At 44.5% G+C, this 23,819-nt stretch overlaps 1 protein-coding gene across 1 annotated transcript in view; it reads left to right on the forward strand.

The window, feature by feature from the left end:
* LOC115470455 (C-factor-like) overlaps positions 1 to 16,156 on the forward strand; it is a 96,253-nt gene extending 80,097 nt beyond the window's left edge. The window contains exon 6 of the mRNA XM_030203647.1: positions 15,930 to 16,156. Within this exon, the coding sequence (XP_030059507.1) occupies positions 15,930 to 16,043 (114 nt within the window). The 3' untranslated portion in view covers positions 16,044 to 16,156. The remainder of the gene's footprint in view (positions 1 to 15,929) is intronic.
* The last annotated feature ends 7,663 nt before the right edge of the window (positions 16,157 to 23,819 follow it).

Raw genomic sequence — 23,819 nt, forward strand, 5'->3', positions numbered from 1 at the left:
GTTTATTTGTGAAACAGAATTGTCAGCTTGTTGCTTATGCAAACAAGAAGCCAGATGCCTGGCATCCTTGTTAGCAAATTTGTAATGAAACAGGTTTAGACAGGCACACATAAATTAACTCATTCATCAGCAAAGCAAAAAATTAGGGAGGCTAACAAACTGGGGAATACAATAATAATGGGTGATTTGAATTACCCTAATATTGACTGGGTAAATGTAACATCAGGGCATGCTAGGGAGGTAAAATTTATTGATAAAATCAAGGACTGCTTTATGGAGTAGCTGTACAGAAGCCAACAAGAAGATGAAAAATTCTAGACCTAGTCCTTAGTGGAACATGTGATCTGGTGCAGGAGATAATGGTGCTGGAGCCGCTTGATAACAGTGATCAATATGATCAAATTTGATATAAACTCTGTATTAAGTACACACAGGAAATCCAATATGTTAGCATTTAACTTTCAAAAGGAGACTATGATAAAATGAGAAGATTGGTGAAAAAAGAACTTAGAGGAGCAGCTGCGAAGGTCAAAAATGTACATCAGGCATGGATACTGTTCAAAAATACCATCCTGGAAGTGCAGGCTGATTATATTCAATGTATTAGAAAAGGAGGAAGGAAGGACAAGCGACAGCCGGCATGGTTAAAAAGTAAGATGAAGGAAGCTATTAGAGCTAAAAGAAAATCCTTCAGAAAACGGAAGAAGGATCTGTCTGAAAATAATAAGAAACAGCATACCTCCCAGAAACGCCACAAGATCTCGCAAATTTCTCAACCTGCACTTCCCCAGCTGTAAAGGACTAAAATACAAGCTGATGCACGCCACCTCCTTCTCTTACACAAGCACGCAGTTATGGAATGCATTACCCATAGACCTGAAAACAACTGACGAAATAACTATCTTTCGCAAATCACTAAAAACATATTTCTTCAACAAGGCCTACAACGAGAACCCATAGCCACACTAATCCACTTCACCAACCCATTCAGCTATGAAAGCACATCTTCTATAAATACCCTTTTAAATCCCTTCCTCGCCTTTCTTCCCTTAATTAATCTCTACACAATACTAATTATACCTGATATACTGGATTAACTATGTTAACAATACTATGTAAGCCACATTGAGACTGCAAATAGGTGGGAAAATGTGGGATACAAATGCAATAAATAAATAAATAAGCCAAATGCAAAGCGCTGATAAGAAAGGAAAAGAGGGACTATGAAAACAAGATTGCATTGGAGGCAAAAACATATTAATAAAAACTTTTTTAGGTATATTATTTTTTTTTATTTTTGTTACATTTGTACCCCGCGCAAAAGCAAGAAACTGGCAAAAGAATCAGTTGGACCACTATCCTGCTTATAATTGAAAGAGAAAAATGCCTATATTGCAACCCAAATTGGGAGATGGGCATCTTTCTCCCATGGGCGCCCAAATCGGTATAAACGGGTAAAGTTGACGGGCGTGTGTCGGAGGCGTGGTGAAGGCAGAACTGGGCATGGTTATCGGCTGAGGAGAGATGGGCGTCTTTAGCTGATAATCGGGGAAAAAAAAGGCGCTTTTACCGCGATTTTGGGTCACTTTTTTGGACCCTTTTTTTTCACGGACAAGTCCCAAAAAAGTGCCCCAACTGCCCAGTTGACCACTGGAGGGAATCGGGGATGACCTCCCCGGACTCCCCCAGTGGTCACTAACCCCCTCCCACCAAAAAAACCCACTTTAAAAACTTTTTTTCCAGCCTCTATGCCAGCCTCAAATGCCGTTCCCACCTCCATGACAGCAGAATGTGTTCTATCCTGTGACTGCCTTTCCCTGGTTCTGATGTGGCTCTCGGGTGAGTGTGACACCTTTTCTGTTATGCGCACTGCAGAGTCAAATCAGCAATGCATTGTGGTGGGTGTAGGGTATTGGGCTCCGTGATTCCACTAGCTTGTGGCAAATGCTCACGATGTTGGCAGTTGGTAGGCTCTACTCCCATGGTGCTTTTCCCCCTGCTTACTGGGTCAGAGTGTGCCCTGTTTTGTTTCCGGTAGTCCATGAGGTAGTGGCCATTTTTGTAAGCCAGTTTTAGATCCCTTTCACGTGTTAGCCACGTTACAGAACTTAGTTCTTACCTTGAATGTGGCTGAAAGAGGGCATTGTACAGCATTCTGCCAGCTCTGACCTACTGCTCATCTCAGTACCAGGGAGACTCGTTGCCAGTGGGGCACAACCTCTGATCTGCAGTTAACTGTGAGTAAGCGTGCTTATTCCAATAAAGGACATTTTTGGAGAGATTAGTCTTCAGGTGTCAACTGGTGTGCTAATGTTATATAGCAGCAACAAGTCCTAGAGGCCTGCATGTATGCAGGTCCCTGGAGCACTTTTAGTGGGTACCGCAGTGCACTTCAGCCAGGTGGACCCAGGCCCATCCCCCCTACCTGTAACACTTGTGCTAGTAAATGGGAGGTCTCCAAAACCCACTGTACCCACATGTAGGTGCCCCATTCACCCCTAAGAGCTATGGTAGTGTTGTACATTTGTGGGTAGTGGGTTTTGGGGGAGGGGGTTGGGTGCTCAGCACCCGTGGTAAGGCATGTGGGAGCTGTTTCTGAAGACCACCGCACTGACGTCTAGGGTGCCCAGTTGGTGTCCTGGCATATCAGGGGGGCCAGTGTACTACGAATCCTGGCCCCTCCCATGACCAAATGGCTCGGATTAGGACGTTTTTGAGCTGGGCGTTTTTAGTTTCCATTATCGCTAAAAAAACCAAACACCTAGCTGAAAAACGTCCATTTTTTTCGAAAATACGGTCTGTCCCGCCTCTTCACGTACCTGTTTTCGGACATAGACGTCCATGGAGATAGGCATTCTCATTCGATTATGCCCCTCCACATGACCGAGAGGTAAAAGGGGCACTCAGGGAAGACAAAGCCATAGCAGAGAGATTAAATGAACTCTTTGCTTCGGTCTTCACTGAGGAAGATTTGGGAAAGATACCGGTGCCAGAAATGGTATTCAATGCTAATGAGTCAGGGAAACTGAATGAAATCTCTATAAACCTGGAAGATGTAATGGGGCAATTTGAAAAACTGAAGAGTAGCAAATCACCTGGACCGGATGGTATTCATCCCAGAGTACTGACAGAATTGAAAAATTAACTTTCAGATCTATTGTTAGTAATATGCAATTTATCTTTCAAATCAAGCATGGCACCATAAGATTGGAGGGTGGCCAATGTAATGCAGATTTTTAAAAAAGGTTCCAGAGGTGATCTGTGAAATTATAGACCGGTGAGCCTGACGTCTGTGTTGGGCAAAATGGTAGAGACTGTTATAAAGAACAAAATTACAGAGCATATTCAAAAGCATGGATTAATTACACAAAGCTAACATGGATTTACTGAAAGGAAATCTTGCCTCACCAATCTACTACATTTCTTTGAAGGGGTAAACAAGTATGTGGATAAAGGTAAGCTGGTTGATATTATGTATCTGGATTTTCAAAAGGCATTTGACAAAGTACCTCATGAAAGACTCCAGAGGAAATTGGGGTATCATGAGATAATAACAATAGAACAATTGGAGCGTCATGGGATTAATAACAATAGAACAGAGAGTAGGTTTACATGGACAGTATTCTCAATGGAGAAGGGTAGATAGTGGGGTTCCGCAGGGGTCTGTGCTGGGACTACTGCATTTTAATATATTTAAAAATGATCTAGAGATGGGTGTATGTAGTGAGGTAATTAAATTTGCTGACAACACAAAGTTATTCCAAGTTGTTAAATCGCAAGAGGATTGTGAAAAATTACAAGAGGATCTTATGAGACTGGGAGACTGGGCATCCAAATGGCAGATGACGTTTAATATGAGCAACTACAAAGTGATGCATGTGGGAAAGAGGAACCTGAACTATAGCTACGTGATGCAAGGTTCCACATTAGGAGTCACTGACCAGGAAAGGGATCTAGGTGTCATTATTGATACATTAAAATCCGCTGCTCAGTGTGCGGCGGTGGCAAAGAAAGCAAATAGAAAATTAGGTATTATTAGGAAAGGAATGGAAAACAAAAATGAGGATGTTATAATGCCTTTGTGTCGCTCCATGGTGAGACCACACCTCAAATAATGTGTGCAATTCTGGTCACTGAATCTCAAAGATATAGAGGGGCATAATCGAAAGGGGTGCCCAAGTTTTCCTGAGGACATCCTCGCAGGATGTCCCCAGACAGGGGCAGGGAAACCCGTATTATCGAAACAAGATGGGCGTCCATCTTTCATTTCGATAATACAGTCAGGTACGACCAAATCTTGAAATTTAGGTCGTCCTTAGAGATGGTCAACCCTAGACTTAGTCGTTTCTGATTTTCGGCGATAATGGAAACCGATGACGCCCATCTCAGAAACGACCAAGTGCAAGCCATTTGGTCGTGGAAGGAGCCAGCATTCGTACTGCACTGGTCCACCTCACATGCCAGGACACCAACCGGACACCCTAGGGGGCACTGCAGTGGACTTCAGAAATTGCTCCCAGGTGCATAGCTCCCTTACCTTGTGTGCTAAGCCCCCCAAAACCCACTCCCCACAACTGTACACCACTACCATAGCCCTTATGGGTGAAGGGGGCACCTAGATGTGGGTACAGTGGGTTTCTGGTGGGTTTTGAAGGGCTCACATTTACCACAACAAGTGTAACAGGTAGGGGGGGATGGGCCTGGGTCCGCCTGCCTGAAGTGCACTGCACCCACTAAAACTGCTCCAGGGACCTGCATACTGCTGTCATGGAGCTGGGTATGACATTTGAGGCTAGCAAAAAATATTTTTAAAAGGTTTTTTTTAGGGTGGGAGGGGGTTAGTGACCACTGGGGGAGTAAGGGGAGGTCATCCCCGATTCCCTCCAGTGGTCATCTGGTCGGTTTGGGCACTTTTTCATGGCTTGGTCGTAACAATAAAAGGACCAAGTAAAGTTGCCCAAGTGCTTGTCAGGGATGCCCCTTTTTTCCATTATGGGTCGAGGACGCCCATGTGTTAGGCACGCCCAAGTCCCGCCTTCGCTATGCCTCCGACACGCCTCCGGGAACTTTGATCGTCCCCACGACGGAATGCAGTTGGGGACGCCCAAAATCGGCTTTCGATTATGCCGATTTGGGCGACCCTGGGAGAAGGACGCCCATCTCCCGATTTGTGTCGAAAGATGGGCGTCCTCCTCTTTCGAAAATAAGCCTGATAGTGGAATTAGAAAAGGTACAGAGAAGGGCAATGGAAATGATAAAGGGGATGGGACGACTTCCCTATGAGGAAAGGCTAAAGTGGCTAGGTCTCTTCAACTTGGAGAAAAGACAGGTGAGGGAGAACAAAATAATGAGTGGAGTGGAACGGAAAGACGTGAATTGCTTGTCTACTTTTTCCAAAAATACTAGGACTAGGGGGCATGCAATGAAGCTAAAAAATAGTAAATTTAAAACAAATTGGAGAAAATATTTCTTCAATCAACATGTAGTTAAACTCTGGAATTCATTGCCAGAGAATATGGTAAAAGCAGTTAGTTTAGCTGGGTTTAAAAAGGGTTTGGCTAGCTTCCTAAAGGAAAATCCATAGGCCATTATTAGGATTGACTTGGGGAAGATCCGCTGCTTGTTTCTAGGATGAGCAGCATAGGATGTACTGTTTTGGGATCTTGCCAGGTGCTTGTGACCTGGATTGGCCACTGTTGGAAACCGAATGCTGGGCTTGATAGACCTTTGGTCTATCCCAGTATGGCAACACTTATGTACTTTAAAGCTGAGCCTCCAGGAGGTGGCAGTAAACCCAATGAGATCCAGAACGCTTGTGCTGCCCCTCCAAAAAACTAACTTACACCCATCATTGAGCTTTCTTAAGGTCAGCAACTCACTTGCACTGGGATGCCATCTTTATAAAGAAACCCTTGGATACTGCTTTAAGAGCATCCCAGACAGTCCTCATGGAAGGACCAGAGCACAGATTAAATTCCAAATATTCCTTCAATAACACTTTATAGTCCTGGACAACAGTTTTGTCCTTAAGCAGATTGTTTAGGGACCACTGACAATTCTCGCTCTGTACTTGCTGAGTATCTAACATCATACAACATTGGGCTTGATCAGATAGTGTGATATTACCAATGCTGGATGCCCAGATCCACTCCCTCAGTCAATAATCAACAAAATATGTGGTCATTCCAGGAAAAGAAGGCATGAGAACTAGAATAAAATGTATAATACTACCCTGGAGGATAACTTCCCACCAAGAGTCAAACAAAGCTAAGTCTCACACCAGCTGCCCCAGAGCCTTAGATTGCTAAGCTCCTTATTGGTACACACTCCAGTACTGTCCTTGTTGTGATGCATATTACTGTTGAAATCTCCCATCTCCATCCTCCAATATTATAGGTCCCACTACAAAGGCAGCTACTAATGCACAAAGATTTGAAAAGAACACTCTCTGCCCATCATTAAGTGCATATATATTGATTAAGGTGATCTCTTGATTATTCAGAAGAATTCTGACAGCCAAGTATCTATCTGTTAGTTCACATATGACCTGAACAACTTGGGTCTGGACTCCCTGGGTGACAAGGATGGCTACTTCCCTCTTTTTACACTCTGCGCCATCTGAGGCAAACAGGATAACTGGGTATTGCTTATGTGCTAGGAGATGCTCGTGATCTTTAATAAAATGAATCTCCTGCAGAAAAACTACTTCAGCTTCAATATGATTAAGCTCAGCAAATATATGCTGTCTTTTATCTAGAGAGTTCAGACACCGCACATTGAAGGTTGCAACAGCAAATAAGTCATAAGCCATACAGAACAAAAGCCAAATCACCCCAAGCATGTAACAATACACCATCTGGTATTCCAAGAAGGAAAAGGCAATGGTGGTAACAGGAATGGAGTGGTAACAGGAGTGGAAGAGTGGCCTAGTGGTTAGGGTGGTGGACTTTGGTCCTGAGGAACTGAGTTCAATTCCCAGCACAGGCAGTGCCTTGTGACTATGGGTAAGTCACTTAACCCTCCATTGCCTGCCGCATTGAGCCTGCCATGAGTGGGAAAGCGCAGGGTACAAATGTAACTAAAAAAAACATAATCAGTCAGCACTCCCAGAGGCTTTACATGTAGAGTGCTTAATTTTCTCTGGCACCCTTTAGCATTGCACCAGATTCTTTTTCATGGCTGTAACAGTTCCTTGTGATAATGGCACTTGAAGCCCAGGTCTTTCAAAACATTCCAAGCCTCTGCCACCAATATAATTCTGTGGGATTTGCCAGCTACAACAAAGCACAAAGGAAAAGTCCACCATACTTGAGTCCTTCTTTAGCCAACACATCCAGAACTGGCTTTCATTTGGCTAAGATTAAAAGGGCAGAAACATCCTGAAAACTCTGGATGGGATGGTCTTGATAAGTCAAATGCTCTTCCTTTCTGGCCTTCTGCAAGAGCCATTCTCTGTCAGAATATGTAGAATGTCCTCCTGCTCCTGCTACCCGGCACCCCCCCCCCCCCCAAAAAAAAAAACATAAGTTCTTCCTGTGACTCTTTAACAAGAAAAACAAGAGGTCCAAATGTTGCAAACCATTAATGCTAAAAACACAGAGCAGCCTATACTAAGCCAGTAGCTGTTTTTAATTTCTTTAATCAATTAAAAGCAACCTTAATTAAAAAAAAAAAAAAAAAGTGCTGGGTGGGAGGGAGGGAGGCTTGGTGCTGGTTGGCCTGGTGCTGGGTGGGAGGGAGGCCTGCCGCTGGGAGGGCAGGGGGGAGAGGTGGGTGGCTGGAGGGGAGGGCAGGGGAGAGAGGAGGGTGGCTGGACATGGGCGGCTGGAGGGGAGAGGAGGGTGGCTGGACATGGGTGGCTAGAGGGGAGAGGAGGGTGGCTGGACATGGATGGAGGTCAAGAAATGAAGAAGAAAGGAGGGAAGTAAAGAAATAAATGGAAAGGAAGTCCTGGAAACTGAGTTAAGAGAACAGATAGAGAGCAGCAGAATCAGCGACTAGGACCAATATGGATAGAAAAACAAAATCACCAGACAACAAAGGTAGAAAAAAATCATTTTATTTTCATTTTAGTGTTTGGAATATGTCCAATTTGAGAATTTACATCTTCTGTCTTATTTTGCACTGGGTATACTGGAGCTGTAATTATTTTCTACCACGGGAAACTGTATGCACCAACTTCGGAACTACTGCCGGGTGCCTATACTACCTCAGAGGTAGGGTTGATTTGTCATGCGCTACCCGCATAAAAGGGCACCTATATCTGTGCTATCCTTGAGTGACTATAATGCCTCTTTTTCTTCTTTGGATTAATTGTAAAATATATGTTTATTTGTTTTTCAAGATCTTCAATGTCTTTTAAAACCACTCTCTGAAAAACTTGAATTGAGGGGTCAGGAACATAAGAGTAGCCATACTGGGTCAGACCAATGGTCCACCTAGCCCGGTATCCTGTTTTCTAAACAGTGGCCAAGCCAGGTCACAAGTACCTGGCAGAAGCCCAAATCGTGGCAACATTCCATACTACAAATCCCAGAGCAAGCAGTTGCTTCCCATGTCTGCCTCAATAGCAGACTATGGATTTTCCTCCAGGAATTTGTCCAAACCTTTTTTAAACCCAGATACGCTAACCATTGTTACCACATCCTCTGGTAAAGAGTTTATTTATTTATTTATTTATTATTATTTACGGTTCATTTCTACCCCACATTTTCCCACAAATGCAGACACAATGTGGCTTCCATGAATTACAAAAGTTAAGAGTTCCAGAGTTTACCTATTCGTCAAGTGAAAAAATATTTCCTCCTATTTGTTTTAAAAGTATTTCCATGTAACATACATAGAGGGGCATTTTCGAAAGGGACGTCCAAGTTGTGATTTGGACATCCTTGCAAAATGGCGAAATCCAGGGGTGGGGAAACCCGTATTTTCAAAACAAGATGGACGTCCATCTTTCGTTTTGAAATTACCGGGACATCCAAATCCTTAAATTTGGACGTCCGTAGATTTGGATGTCCCTAGACATGGACATTTTTGACTTTAGGGAATTTTTGAAATCAAAGATGTCTATGTCAAAAACGTCCTAATGCAAGCCATTTGGGCATGGGAGGAGCCAGCATTTGTAGTGCACTGGTCCCCCTGACATGCCAGGACACCAACCAGGCAACCTAGGGGGCACTTTAGTGGACTTCATAAAATGCTTCCAGGTACATAGCTCCCTTACCTTGTGTGCTGAGACCCAACCCCCCCCCCCCCCCCCCCCCCAAAACCCACAACCCACAACTGTACACCACTACCATAGCCATTACGGGTGAAGGGTGCACCTAGATGTGGGTACAGTGGTTTTCTGGTGGGTTTTGGAGGGCTCGCTGTTTTCTCCACAAATGTAACAGGTAGGGGGGTATGGGCCTGGGTCCACCTGTCTGAAGTGCACTGCAGTACCCACTAAAACTGCTCCCGGGACCTGCATGCGCTGTCATGGACCTGAGTATGACATCTGAGGCTGGCACGACATATATTTTTAAAGATGTTTTTTGAGGGTGGGAGGGGTTAGTGATCACTGGGGGAGTAAGGGGAGGTCATCCCCGATTCTCTCCGGTGGTCATCTGGTCAGTTCGGGCACCTTTTTGTGCCTTAATCATAATAAAAAACAGGTCCGGGTGAAAACGTCCAAGTGTTCCTCAGGGACGGCCTTGTTTTTTTCGATTATGGGTCAAGGACGTCCAAGTGTTAGGCACGCCCAAGTCCCGCCTTTGTTATGCTTCCGACACGCCCCCTTGAACTTTGGCCATCCTTGTGACAGAGTGCAGTTGGAGACGTCCTAAATCGGGTTTCGATTATACCGATTTGGATGTCCCTGGGAGAAGGACGTCCATCTTCCGATTTATGTCGAAAGATGAACGTCCTTCTCTTTCGAAAATGAGCCCAATAGTAACATAGTAAATGACGGCAGATAAAGACCTGAATGGTCCATCCAGTCCATGTAACATCCTCAAGTGTCCCCTAGTCTTTTTACTTTTGAAACAAGTAAAAAATTGATTTACTTTTACTCATTCTACACGACTTCTCAGGATTTTATAGACCTCAATCATATCTCCCCTCATCTGTCTCTTTTCCAAGCTGAAGAGCCCTAACCTCTTTAGCCTTTCCTCATTCGAGAGGAGTTCCATCTTCATCATCATTTTGGTTGATCCGCTTTGAACCGTTTCTAATTCTGCTATATCTTTTTTGAGATACGGCAACCAGAACTGAACGCAATACTCAAGGTACGGATGCACTATGGAGTGATACAAAGGCATTATACTGTTTTCGGTCTTATTCACCATTCCATTCCTAATAATTCCTAGCATCCTATTTGCTTTCTTGGCTGCTGTCGCACAGTGAGCAGAAGATTTCAGCATATTATCTACAATGACACCTAGATCCATTGAGCGCTGACCCCCCCAAGGTAGACCCTAGCATCAGGTAACTATGATTCGGATTATTCTTTCCAATGTGCATCACCTTGCACTGTCCACATTAAATTTCATCTGCAATTTGGATGCCCAGTCTTCCAATTTCCTAAGGTCTTCCTGCAATATTTCACAGTCTGCATGTGTTTTAACAACCTTGAATAATTTTGTATGATCTGCAAATTTGATCACCTCACTCGTTGTTCCGATTTCCATATCATTTATAAATATGTTAAATAGTACTGGTCCCAGTACAGATCCCTGTGGCACTCCATTGTTCACCCTCCTCCATTGAGAGAAATGACCATTTAACCCTACCCTCTGTTTTCTGTCCAATAACCAATTCCTAATCCATACCAGAACCTTGCCTCCTATCCCATGACTCTTTAATTTTCTCAGGAGTCTCTCATGAGAAACTTTATCAAAAGCTTTCTGAAAATCTAGATACACTACATCAACTGGCTCACCTTTATTCACATGTTTATTCACACCTTCAAAGAAATGAAGCATATTGGTGAGGCAAGACTTCCCTCCGCTGAACCCATGAAGACCTGGAGATACCCACTTGGAAGTTCTTTTGACTAAAGAAAGACTGCTTTGTCTAGCCAACAGTTTCAAAAAATTATGTTGAATATGCAATTATCTGGTGAACTTAAATTAATCAATGCGAGTCTGAAAAGTATTAAGACAGCCCACTCATTTTCCACTAAGACCTAAGCCCTCATGTCACGCTTGTGGCCTTGCCCTTATGTCCTGCCCTCGCTTTGGTCTCCCTGCTTCTGCTTCATTTCCTATTTGTGACATCATCAGCCTACTCCTTTATAAGGACCCAGGGAACTTTCCTGCGTTGCCTTTGCAACAGGTCTATTTTTCCCTTTTCTTGTTGTACTGTTGTTCAGTTCTGAGGGAACTTGTCTTCTTGTTAAGCTGTGTCTCTGAGCACTGCCCTGAGCCCTGTGTGTGTGGTTTTGGTTTGAATCTGCATGGATTACTTTCCTGTTAGGTTTGCTCTTAAGCAAAGCCCTCTTCTGTTTCTCTGTGTGCGTTGTTCTGGTTTCATTCTGTATGGATTGCTTGCCTGTTAACTTTGCTCCCAAGCAAAGCCCTGTTCTGTTTTTCTGTGTGTGTGTGTGGTTCTGGTTTGTACCTGAATAGATTCCTTCCTTGTTATCTAGGCTCTCCAGCATAAGCCTGTTCTGTTTCCTTGAGCAGTTTCCCTTGTTACCTTTCTCTGTTCAGAGAGCCCGTTGTTGCCAGCCCAGCTGCTTTCCTTGATTATCTTTCTTCCGCACAGCTGTGTGTGCTCTCTCTGCCTGCCTGTCCTTTCCCTACCTGGCTGTGGGTGCTGGCTGAGTTCTGGTAAGAACATTGTTTGTTTTTCCCTTTGTTTGCTTTAAACCTTTGCAGTGTAAGCCCTGCTTCTTTCTGATGTGTTTTAGAAGCAGCCCTTCCCTTTAGCCTTCTTTAACTCTTTGTCTGCTGTGTTTGTCTCCTGATTCTTGTGAGCATTGCTCCTTATCTGATTTGTGTATGTAAAGACAACTTTCCCTGTTTGCTTCCTTTTCCCTTTGTCTCTAGTGTCTGTTATTTGACTCTGTGGCACAGCCTAGAGTGTTCCTATGAGTAGCTTCCCTTTTCCCTTGAGTGCTGTGTGGCACTCCTGTGAGTGGCTTCCCTTTTTCCTTGAGTGCCTGGTGGCACACCTTGAGTATTCCTTTGAGTGGCTTCCCTCTTCCCTGAGTGCTGTATGGTACAGCTTAGAGTGTTCCTTCATGAGTGGCTTCCCTTATCCTTGAGTGCTGTGTGGCATAGCCGTGAGTGTTCCTTTGTGTGGCCTTGTCTTTTCCCTGTGTGCTTTCTGTTTGAGTCCTCTCTGTGAGGTTGCTGGTTGTGTTTTGAGTGGGTTGCTTTTTCGTTTAGCTGTAACTACTAGCGTAGCCTTGAGCGGTCTCTCTGTGTGGCACGAGTGGGCCGTTCTTCCGTTTAGCTGTGTCTACTAGTACAGTCCTCTGCATCCTCTCTGTTTGATTCTGTTTGAGTGGGTGGTTCTTCTGTTTGCTGTGACTACTAGCTCAGCCTTGAGCTGCCTCTCTGTGTGACATGAGTGGACAGCTCTTCTGTTTAGCTGGGACTACTAGTTCAGCCTTGAGCTACCTCTCTGTGTGATTTCTGTTTGACTTGGTTAGGATTATTCATTTATAGCTGTGGTTCTAGCACAGCCTTGAGTGTCCTCTCTGATTCTGTTTGTGTTTGAGTGGGTGGTTCTTCTGTTTAGCTGTGACTACTAGCTCAGCCTTGAGCTGCCTCTCTGTGTGGCATGAGTGGACAGCTCTTCATTTTAGCTGGGACTACTAGCTCAGCCCTGACCTACCTCTCTGTGTGATGTCTGTTTGACTTGGTTAGGACTATTCATTTATAGCTGAGGTTCTAAGCCCAGTCCTGTGCTGACTTCCTGTGTGGTTTTCTTATCTTTTACTTATGGTTCCTACCATGTGAGTCTAAGTGGGGTTGTCTTTTTCCCTTCAGTTTCTTTGTGCCTGTGTGTAGGGTATTTTGACCCGTTGGTTGTGGCTCTGTTTAGTACAGTGTGTGTGCACTGCTTGAGTAGTACTTGCTCAAGAGATTCCATTCTGTTTCTTTTCCCTTCCCACTGGTATTATTCGGTTCCAGTTCGGCTGTGGGGCCCGTACACTTGGATTCTGTACGAGTGGGTTCCGGATCCCGCCTGAGTGGTCTATTTCCTTTTTCTGGTGGTCTTGTGTGCTCTGTCTATTTGCCATGTCTGGTATCCTGTTTGTATTCAGTGCCTGGCTCGCCTCTGCTCTGCGCTTTCCCAGAGGACTTGTCTGCTGTAGCCTGGCTGCAGCCCAAGGGCTCACCATCCCGGGTTCTGTGACACCTCAATAATCTGGCTCCTGAATCCTTCACAGCACATTTTCCCTTGACATTGACTCATTTACCACCTTATTTCTGGCAACTCAAACTACATTATAGAACCACAAACTTTAAAAAAAAACCTCACAATATACTAGCTCCATTGAAAAGACATATTACATCTATAATGAAATCTAAATGAGAGCCATGGTTTGACCTCAGTTTTCTTCTCAGAAGACAGCTTAGACAGTTGGAATCTCAGTGACCAGGCGATCCTCACATAGACCCAGCTATTTACATGCCTAATGATCTAATCATCAGCTACAGCAGCTGTCCTAACCCTTCCCACCTGGCAGAGGTTCTTGGAGACCTATACTCGGTGAGAGAAGATAGTACATCCCTTGGTGGGCAGGTCCTGGCTACAGGAGTACTTCCTGTTTCTTCAGTGTGATTCTCTCCTTTTAGGAGACCTTACTCCTCCAAGTCAGCACAGGGGCTGTGCCTTCTACAGGCTATCTGTTAATGTTGTATGCTGTGGCAGAAAGTTCAAGTTTTAAAACTATAGGGCAAAAATGTTGTGCTGCAAACTAAAATTAAAACTCTCCAACTGGGGTTTCCTGTGACTGTATTCCTTTATTTCAACTGGCTAATGCTGCAAACTAAAGTTAAACTCTAGAATTTTCCTTTAACTGCTAGCATATGGAACTATAATAGAGACTTTTAAATGCTAAATAACCAAAGAAAACCCTATTCCTTAAACTGCCTTTGCTAAATAAGTAGAGTAACTTAAAAATAAAGACACTGAGACATGTAGATCTACCTTTGTTTAAAAAAGCAATTTCCTAACAAATAACTTACAAGTGAAGCTTTGTCCTGCACTGTAAGTCCTCACAGCACCTTTTCTGGGTTAGAAGAGTAAAATGGTTGTTAGGTTTTAATTGTGTGGAATTATTGTAATTTATTTGTTTATTTTGTTCTTGGGTATTTCAATGCTGCAGATTCATCTTCTAGGAGAATTTTTATGAATATTTTATTTTTTTTAATTTTATTTTAAAGATATATTTAGTGTATTTGGTCTTGTATGTATGGGTCTTTTCTATGTATGGAGTTCCTTTCTTATTTTTTCTATTATTGTTATATTGTAAACTGCTTTCATATGTTTCATGTTTAGTGGTATAACAAATTTTAAATAAATTATAAATCTGCCCTCTGTGTCCCTATCCTCCCCTATATTCAGCATCTCCCTTCTGTGTCCCTACCTTGACCTGTGCTGCATTTTCCCCCTCTGCCCTACCCCTCCCTCTGTGATCAGCATTGCTGCACTGTCCCTATCCCCCTGTGTCCAGCATTGACTCTGTGCTCCTATAACCCCCTCATGTCCAGCATTGACCCTATGTATCCCTCTCACCATAGTGTCCAGCATTGACTCCTGTGTGCCCCTAACCCTACTGTCCCCTCTAAGCTGAACAGGAGTCCTCCAGCTGCTTTGCTGCCAGTGGGAGACGGTGCTTCAATATTGTTTTCTATTGTTGGCAGAAGCAGAGCTTGCCTGTCCTTCACTATTGAAAAAGTGATAGTGCAACAGTACCCACCACTGGCAGGACTATAGGTGGAGGAGTCCTGCTCAGCCTAGGGGGAGCAGTGCCTATCCCCCATATCCCTTCTCTGTCCAGCAGTGCCTCTCTGGGTCCTTGTACCCATGCTCCCTCCATATCCAGCATCTTTTCTGTATCTTCCTGTCCCTTCCCTCTCTCTTCCTTTTCTCTCGCACCCTCTACCTTGGGCACACTATCTCATCCTCTCTTTTCCCACCTCGCACCCTCATCTCCCCACCTCTTCCATCCATTATCTTTTCCCCTCTTGTTCCCTCCCCCGGTCTAGTCTCTCTCTCTCTCTTGTTCCACTATCCCTCTGTCCTGTACCTCCTCTCCAATTCCTTGGTCCAACACCTCTTTCTGCCTCCCCCCATCTTCCAGTCCAGCAGAGCAGCACCTGCACCTTTTCTTCCCCAAGTCTGTCACTTCTTTATCCTTCAGGTCCAGCATATTTCCCATTCCTCCCCACCCCTTCGGTTCCAGCATCTCTCTCTCTCCCTACTTCCCTGCAGTTTGACGGTCCCTCTACCTTGCCTTCATTGCCTCTGGTAGCAGTTCTGCAGTGATTCAAACAGGCTGCCTCAGGGTCTTGGTCTTCACTGTGATGCATCCCACCCATGCAGAAAAAGGAAGTTGCATCAGAGGATAAGGGATGTGTCATAGGGAAGACCAAGGTCCTTAGGCAGCCTGTCCTGCAGATCTGCTACCAACAGCAGTCAAGGCAACGTAGACAGAGAGGTGCCAACATCTGGAGCAGCCTGGGATAGTGCCTGAAGTGAGAGTTGGGGGGGGGGGGGGTAACTGCTGCTGAAAGAAAAAGTCCTAAGGTGCTGTAAGTTGCTGCATGCTTGTGGAGGACTTGTGGAGGTTGCGCTTGCGACTGGGGAAGCTTAGCCTCCCCAAGCCTCTTATACTGGGTGCCTATGTCTCAAATATTGTATGTCTCACTCTATTTGTCCAGGACGATTGTTGGCATCACTTTCTAACATGTACCACTTTTAACTTACAGGCTCCTCTGTCTGTAGAAGAGAGTGTGAAAGGGATCCTTAAAGTACTCTGCAACCTCACTGAAAAACAGAATGGGATCCTTCTGGATTGGGAAGGCAATACTATCCCATGGTGAGAGGCTGAGATGTCAAGGACAGAAGAATAATTCACCTGAGGGCACTGTACACATATATACAGTATGTGTGTCAATAAATATTCTGATCGTAAAATAAAGATGTCCACCTTTTACTCACTCCTGGCCTGAGTAATTTTGAATCTTATTTCTTAATCCTTTAAGTTTAAAAAACGTTTGTAGCGCTCTCTCTCTCTCTTTTACAAGGGGTTTTAGTATTGTCCTTATCCTTGGAAAACCTGGGGGGAAAGAGATCTACCTCTTTGAAGTCCAAGGTGCAGGAACACTTTCACAAAAAACATTTCTCTCCAGATCCACAGATGGTGTTGCAAAACAACAACTAAATGTATTGTGGAATTTGATTCAGACACATCTAACAGCACATTCTTCATTGCCTTCTAAACAGATCATTATTGTCTATGTGGTCCAGAAATATTAAACGCAGTCCTAAACAGTGTATGAGCAGTTCATCATGTGACACGTCATCACTCCCAAACAGCACAGGAGAAAAGATGCACCAGTTATCCCTCTTTTGCTCCTTTTAGAGCATAGGAGCCAACTTTTTAAAATGATTGGGGGGGAGGGGGGTGCTCAACTCGGCATACATTCTATAAGGAACAGCCATGTTTTAGGCTGCAAGAATGCACATAAATCACCTCTTATAGCAGTGGCGTAGAAATGGGTGGTCCACCAAAAAAAAAGGTTCAGTGGCAGCCACCTAGCTCTGCTCTTTCCCACTCCTGGATCTGGCATTGCTCTCCTGTGGCCCAGCAGCTCACTCTCCCTTTTTGATCTACCTTAGCATCTTTCCTGGCAAATAGAGACGCACCTCCACTGCCAGTGCTGGCCCTGCAGGTGTCCCTCTGCCGAGTCTCACCCTTGCTGACGTTCTTCCTGTTTCCTAGATGCAGCAGAGGGAACCCTGCGAGGCCGTCGCAGGCAATGAAGGTACATCGCTGCTGAGCCAGTGAAGATGCTGAGGTAGACTGGAGGGATGCCAGGGCCATGAGCGGGGAGAGGGGCTAATGCTGGATCCAGGGTGGGAGGAGAGAGGGAGAGATGCAGGACAAAAGGAGGGAAGCAAGTTTTGGATGGCCCACTTAAAACGATAGGTCTTGCTATGCCACTGTCTTAGAGAACACAAACTAACAGGAAAGTATTATTATTATTAGCATTTGTATAGCGCTACCAGACGTACGCAGCGCTGAACACCTGACACAGAGAGACAATCCCTGCTCAATAGAGCTTACAATCTAAAAATGCGTCATGTTTTGATAGTGTGTACTTTCCCAGCAGACATTCGCATGGGTGGAGATTGGGCAGAGCATGGATGGAGCATGCAAATACACATGTAATTATAGTATTCCATAATTTGCGCATGTTCTGGCTAACATCAAGGTGTGAGCATTTGTGCTATTGTAAGTGATTGCTTACAATAGCACAGTGTAGATGTATTTTCTGTCCCTTGTGCTAGTATTCTGTTAAGAAAAGTAGGCACCTGCTTTCCTTTATAGAACAGGCTTTAAATAGGCATTTGCTTATTCTCTTATGTTAGGCACCCTGTTATAAAATTACCCTCATGATTTAGAATATGGGGGTGGGGCACCACTGTAGTAATACCCCCTCATTCATGGTGCCCTGCACATCCACTAGGTCACACACTCTAAAGCTAACCCTGAGCAGAGTCAGGATTGGCAGATCAGTACTAGGAGCGAGAAAGGAAGCTGATTCAGTAGCTGATCCAAGAGGGAAATAAAACCAGGAAACACACATACTTTGGAGGCAATGTATCCCTTGCTTCCATCCAAATGCCACCCATATCTCTTGTCACCTTTTCTTGCTGTTGCCATGCTATTTCTTTGGGCTGATGCAGCATAATGAGCCTCACTGTCTCCCATCGGATGTAACACGAGGATGATTGTTTTATTTTTGTGAAAAAAGGAAATGATATTCTTCTCCATCCCTCTTTCAATCGGAGACTTCACTATTGGTCCTCTCCATTACCGAGCTGTCAGAAGAGCAATGTTTAGGAAAGATTTCATACTATAGCATCACATTATCCACAATGCCTCCTGCTCCCTCATGCCCCGCCAGTAAAATAACCTATTTATCCTGATGACCATAGGGCTGGAGGGAAAGGGGAAAATACCAGAAAGTCACCACCCTTGAACCTGTCCAGCTAGCACAGAACTCTTTACTAAACTTAAACAAGTTTCTAACCTTTGTGTCTAGTTTTCTATCCTGACTCTGCTTATTCTTGGTCTTCTCTTATATTTTCTCTCAGCTTTCACATTCTTTCTCTTTTATGAATTATTTTCCAATCTCTTCTCATTTCTTTTATTTCTCTTTTCTCCAAGTATTTATTTTGCCATAGCCTATCTTTCTATCTTCTCTCATCTCACTTTCTTCTAGTCTCACCCCCTAATGCTACTTTTCACTTTTCTCGCCTTCATGTCTCTTCTCTCCATCATTATCTCTACCATCACCTTTTTCTCAGCTCCTCTTTTCCTAAGCCCACACAGCTACTCTCTCTCTTTAACTCCTCTTCCCTCTGCAACTTGTGTTCCCTCTGCCTGATCTTCTTCCTCTCTCCTAGATCATGTCTCCATCTCCTCATTTCTTTCCCCCATCACAGCCCACACTCTCTCCCTGAGTTCCTCCTATCTCCACAGCCTTTTTCTACTTTTCTCACACATTTCAGCTCCACTACCAGTCCTTGTCCCCATCACCTAGGCTCTCTTCCCTTTAGAACTGTTTTCTTCTGTATTTAGCAATCTAACCCTTTATAGCAGCATTTTCTCTCCACAAGTAACCCCTTTCAGTTCCCTTTACCCTTTCCTAGACCCTCTATTCTAGTCCCTCTGGTGCACTCCCAGTCTCTGTACCCACCACCCAGCTTCCCTTCCCCTTACAGCTGCTTTCAGCTACCTCCAACTCTTCAGAAAAGAATTCTCTCTCCCTGCCAGTAACCCCTTTTCAGTTCACTTACCCCTTCCTAGTCCCCTCAATTTCCCTCCCCATAGTTCCATTCCCAGCCGTTGTCCCCACTATCCAGGATCTCTTCTCCAACAGCTGCTTTCTGCTACCATTAGTTCTTCACAGCACAATGCATTCCCCTTGCCAATAACCCCTTTCAAACCACTTCACCCCTTCCTAGCTACTCCATTCCTCTCCCAGTACTTTCTCAGACATTTTACATTAACTGCTAACACATGTAAAATTGTCATGCCAATAAAATCAGGTAACTCAGTCTTTCTCTTTTCTCAATGTCTATATACTGCTTTTCCCAATGAGGTTTAATAGGACAGGAGATGACGTGAGCCTATATGGCCCATTATGTGGGCTGAAACTTGCTACCATATTGAGTGACCCAAAACATTCACAGACATTATTGAAAAACAATATCAAATAGGTTTGTATTGTTTTATTAAACCTCCTTGGTTTGCATTTATTCTGTTAGTAGGGGAGTGGGTGGGAGGTTGGGGAGTTTTCAAGGGGTTTGTTTTGGGTACACTAATATGGCAGCTGCTGGGGGAAACTGGCTTCCATTTCTTTGACACCCATCATGCCGTCTCCTGTCCTATAAAACCTCCTTGGCTTTTCCCCTTCCCACTGGTAGCTGTAAATAGAAAGTACCTCTATCTCTAGGCTACAGCTGCTCCTCTTACAGCCCATCAGTCAGACAAAGCTAGCCAATAGGCTGATTAGCTCCCTCTTCTTCTTGGAATCCATTTGTCAGTGTTTGCACCTTTCATGCTGCGATTCAGAGCCTTTACCCAGCCAGCACTACTCATGCAAAACAATCCTCTCAACTGGTATCTTTAGAAACTCTGACAGCTGGTTAAGTCTGCTTAAAACAATAACAAAAGAAAGCCAAGAAAGCTTCCTGGGGTTAACAACACAGGTTTATTCTTTATCCAGAATTAGGACAAAAAATAAGAAATAGAACAGATGCAGTCTAGAATAGGAAGAAGAGCATATTACAGAAATAGAAATTACAATGATAAATGGTCAGGGCAGTCCCTCAGTTCTCTGGCGTGAGGCCAAGAGCGCTGCACACTGACCAATCTTTCTGACCTTACAAAATAGTTTAAATAGGGTTTTCTTCTTACAGTACAATGAGTACATAAGTAATGCCATACTGGGAAAAGACCAAGGGTCCATCGAGCCCAGCATCCTGTCCACGACAGCGGCCAATCCAGGCCAAGGGCACCTGGCAAGCTTCCCAAACGTACAAACATTCTATACATGTTATTCCTGGAATTTTGGATTTTTCCAAGTCTGTTTAGTAGCGGTTTATGGACTTGTCCTTTAGGAAACCGTCCAACCCCTTTTTAAACTCTGCTAAGCTAACCGCCTTCACCACTTTCTCCGGCAACAAATTCCAGAGTTTAATTACTGCTCCCCTCCTTAATTAGCATCTTACAGTCAGTCAGCATTTCCTGTGTTTTAAAATACATTGCATATGTTTTCAGTTTCTTCAGAAGGTGCATTTGTCCTGTTGTTAGAAGTGACAAGATGTTTTTGATCATTATATCGCTTCTATTCATCTTTACAGCTTTTCTTACAAAAGAATATATTTGTCAGAACCTTTGATCTTTTATCTTAGTATTTCCCTTTATTCTTATTTTTATTCTAATTCTAAAAAGAGGAGGCAAGAGTTAATTACTTTCCTTTAGAGGTGATATGTTTCAAGCTTCTGACAGCCCAGGTCATTCTTATTCTAAAGACAAGAGTTAAAACTGCTTCCTTATAGAGGTGTTAGATTTCTCTCTTGCCAGCCCAGGCCCTGTGTTTATGTCATAACATAGATTTTCTTGTGTTCAAAGAGATGCGTAATAGAACTATTGCTGCCTGGCATAAAACTATTGCTATTGGCTCCAGAGATCTGTCTGTCAGGGAGATATAGTGTTTGATCTTATTGTTCTAGGCAGCGAAAGAAGTCTTCTGCAAGGTGTTGCCTCTTATGTCCCCTCACAGTTACAAAAAAGGTCATTCTCTCTTGTACTTTGAAGTGGCCTTACCTCAAAGGGCATCAAAGGACATAGGGAAGAATTCTGTCTCCTGAATTCCCTATTTCCTGAATAGGCAGGAAATGCTATACACTTTGTGAGAATCCTGAGTCCTGAATTCTGTTTTAGTCAAGCTTGTTTAGTGTCCGGTGTGAGAATCCTGTTGTTCCAGTCAGTCGGGTCCAGCATTTCCTGCCTATTAGCTCCGTCCTGTAAGTCCTGCAGGCTGCCCGCACCTAGGGGCTCAATCTCTGGGGAACGGTGGTCAGCGCAGGTGAAGTCCGGTTGCTCCAGTCCTGTCATTCCAGCCAAGTCTATTTCAGATTCCAGCTACATCCTTGCTCGTTTGTCTAGTCCTGGTTGGGGAATTTTGTCTGCTGCTGCCTCGCCTTGACAGTAGCCCAAAGGCTCACGTTATTCCAGTGTCCGAGAGCCTGAGACCGTGACATAATCTGCCTTGAGAAGCCTGATGTTATAAAGATTGGAAGTAAATTAAACTCTTCGTTCATTGGGGCACATAGAATCACATCTTCACCTCATCTCTTGTACAGATGGATTATTCTGTTTTTTAAGCATGTTTCAGTAACAAGTGGTTTTCAAGTCAAAATAATAAAAATAAATATTTTCTTTCATGCAGATCTCTCATTTGTTTAAACCTAACTAAATAGGTTATAAGCCCCTACTGCAGTCCATTGATTTTACTACTACTACTACTACTATTTAGCATTTCTATAGCGCTACAAGGCATACACAGCGCTGCACAAACATAGAAGAAAGACAGTCTCTGCTCAAAGAGCTTACAATCTAATAGACAAAAAAATAAAGTATGCAAATCAAATCAATTAATGTGTACAGGAAGGAGGAGAGGAGGGTAGGTGGAGGTGAGTGGTTACAAGTGGTTACGAGTCAAAAGCAATGTTAAAGAGGTGGGCTTTCAGTCTAGATTTAAAGGTGGCCAAGGATGGGGCAAGACGTAGGGGCTCAGGAAGTTTATTCCAGGCGTAGGATGCAGCGAGACAGAAGGCGCGAAGTCTGGAGTTGGCAGTAGTGGAGAAGGGAACAGATAAGAAGGATTTATCCATGGAGCGGAGTGCACGGGAAGGGGTGTAGGGAAGGACGAGTATGGAGAGATACTGGGGAGCAGCAGAGTGAGTACATTTATAGGTTAGTAGAAGAAGTTTGAACAGGATGCGAAAAAGGATAGGGAGCCAGTGAAGCGACTTGAGGAAAGGGGTAGTATGAGTAAAGCGACCCTGGCGGAAGACAAGACGGGCAGCAGAGTTTTGAACCGATTGGAGAGGGGAGAGGTGACTAAGTGGGAGGCCAGCAAGAAGCAGATTGCAGTAGTCTAAACGAGAGGTGACAAGGGTGTGGATGAGGGTTTTGGTAGAGTGCTCGGAAAGAAAAGGGCGGATTTTACGGATGTTCTAAGGAAAGAAACTACATTATACTTTGTCTTTGTGATGACTTATACTGTGCCAAAACTGGAAATACAGTGAGGCAGAATAATAGAATTCAGTAACATCCAAAACTTATTAATTAACGTTATAATGTAGGTTTCAGGGGAAGGCAAATGAATTGTTTCAGCGAGGCAAGATAGTTCTGTCAGCGAGGCAAGAATTTGTCAAGATAAGTGCACAGTTTTCACGTAGTATATATATTTTTAAAAGTGATAAGCGATTTTATAGCACTGAGGTGATTGGGAAGCATGAAAAAATGAGCATATGTTGCTCCCCCCCAAAAATTGTTAGAGTTACCCGATGAAAGAAGTGCTATGCCACTTTGTAGCAGCATTATTGACTGCAGTAATAGTGGAAAATATCTGAGGATACTCTACATACACAAAAATTTCTATTATATTATACTGGTGTGAACTGTTTCAAGCACTCCCTTTGAGTTGGTGGCTAATAGTCCTGGTTTGTGTGTATATGTCATTGGATGTTACCAGAGATATTGATATTCTGGATTCGCTCCCCCCATGTCCAGCAACCCTCCTCTTTCCCTTGGTCTCCCCCTGTCCACCAACCCTGCTCTCTCCCCTGCCCTCCCCCCATGTCCAACTACCCTCCTCGCCGCCGCTCCCTCCCCCCTCCGTGCCGGGCCCCCTGCACTGACATGACAGCGCCTCTCACCACCTTGTGAAAGAGCTGCAGGCAGCAGAAGATCGATCTTCTGCTGCCTGCAGCGCTTTCACACGGAGGAGGTGAGAGGCGCTGTCATGTCAGTGCAGGGGACCCGGCACGGAGAGGGGTGGGAGCGGCGGCGGCAACGTCGGGGAGGGGGGTGGAGGTTGGTGCTTCAGCAACCTCGGGGAGGGTGGTGGAGGGTGGTGGGGTAGCGGCGGCGACCTTGTGGGGGTAAAGGGGTGGGAACGGTGACGTAGTTAGGGGGCCTGGCATGGAGGGGGGCGGGAGCGGTGGCGGTGGCGACGTCGGGGAGGGGGGGGTGGACGTTGGTGCACCATCGGTGGAAGGGGCGGGACAGTGACGCCGGCCTGGATCACTGTGACCTGGTGCGCATGCGCGGAGCGTTGATGACAGCTGCTCTGTACTGCGCATTTGCGGGTGAGTCAGTCACAGCTCATTTATGTAGTAGGATAGTTCACTATAACCACCTTGTCCTGTTACCCATAGCCCAAAATTCATTCTCACCCAGTTCCCGTCTGGGGTCCGAGGGTTAAAACTTATATGGCTGAGGGTCTTAATGTTTGGGAAAAATATGAGAACAAATTTCCTTGTATAAAACCCTCCACACCACCAACTAAAGT

This window comes from Microcaecilia unicolor, chromosome 5 (genome assembly GCF_901765095.1).
Source record: "Microcaecilia unicolor chromosome 5, aMicUni1.1, whole genome shotgun sequence".
Lineage (NCBI taxonomy): Eukaryota > Metazoa > Chordata > Amphibia > Gymnophiona > Siphonopidae > Microcaecilia > Microcaecilia unicolor.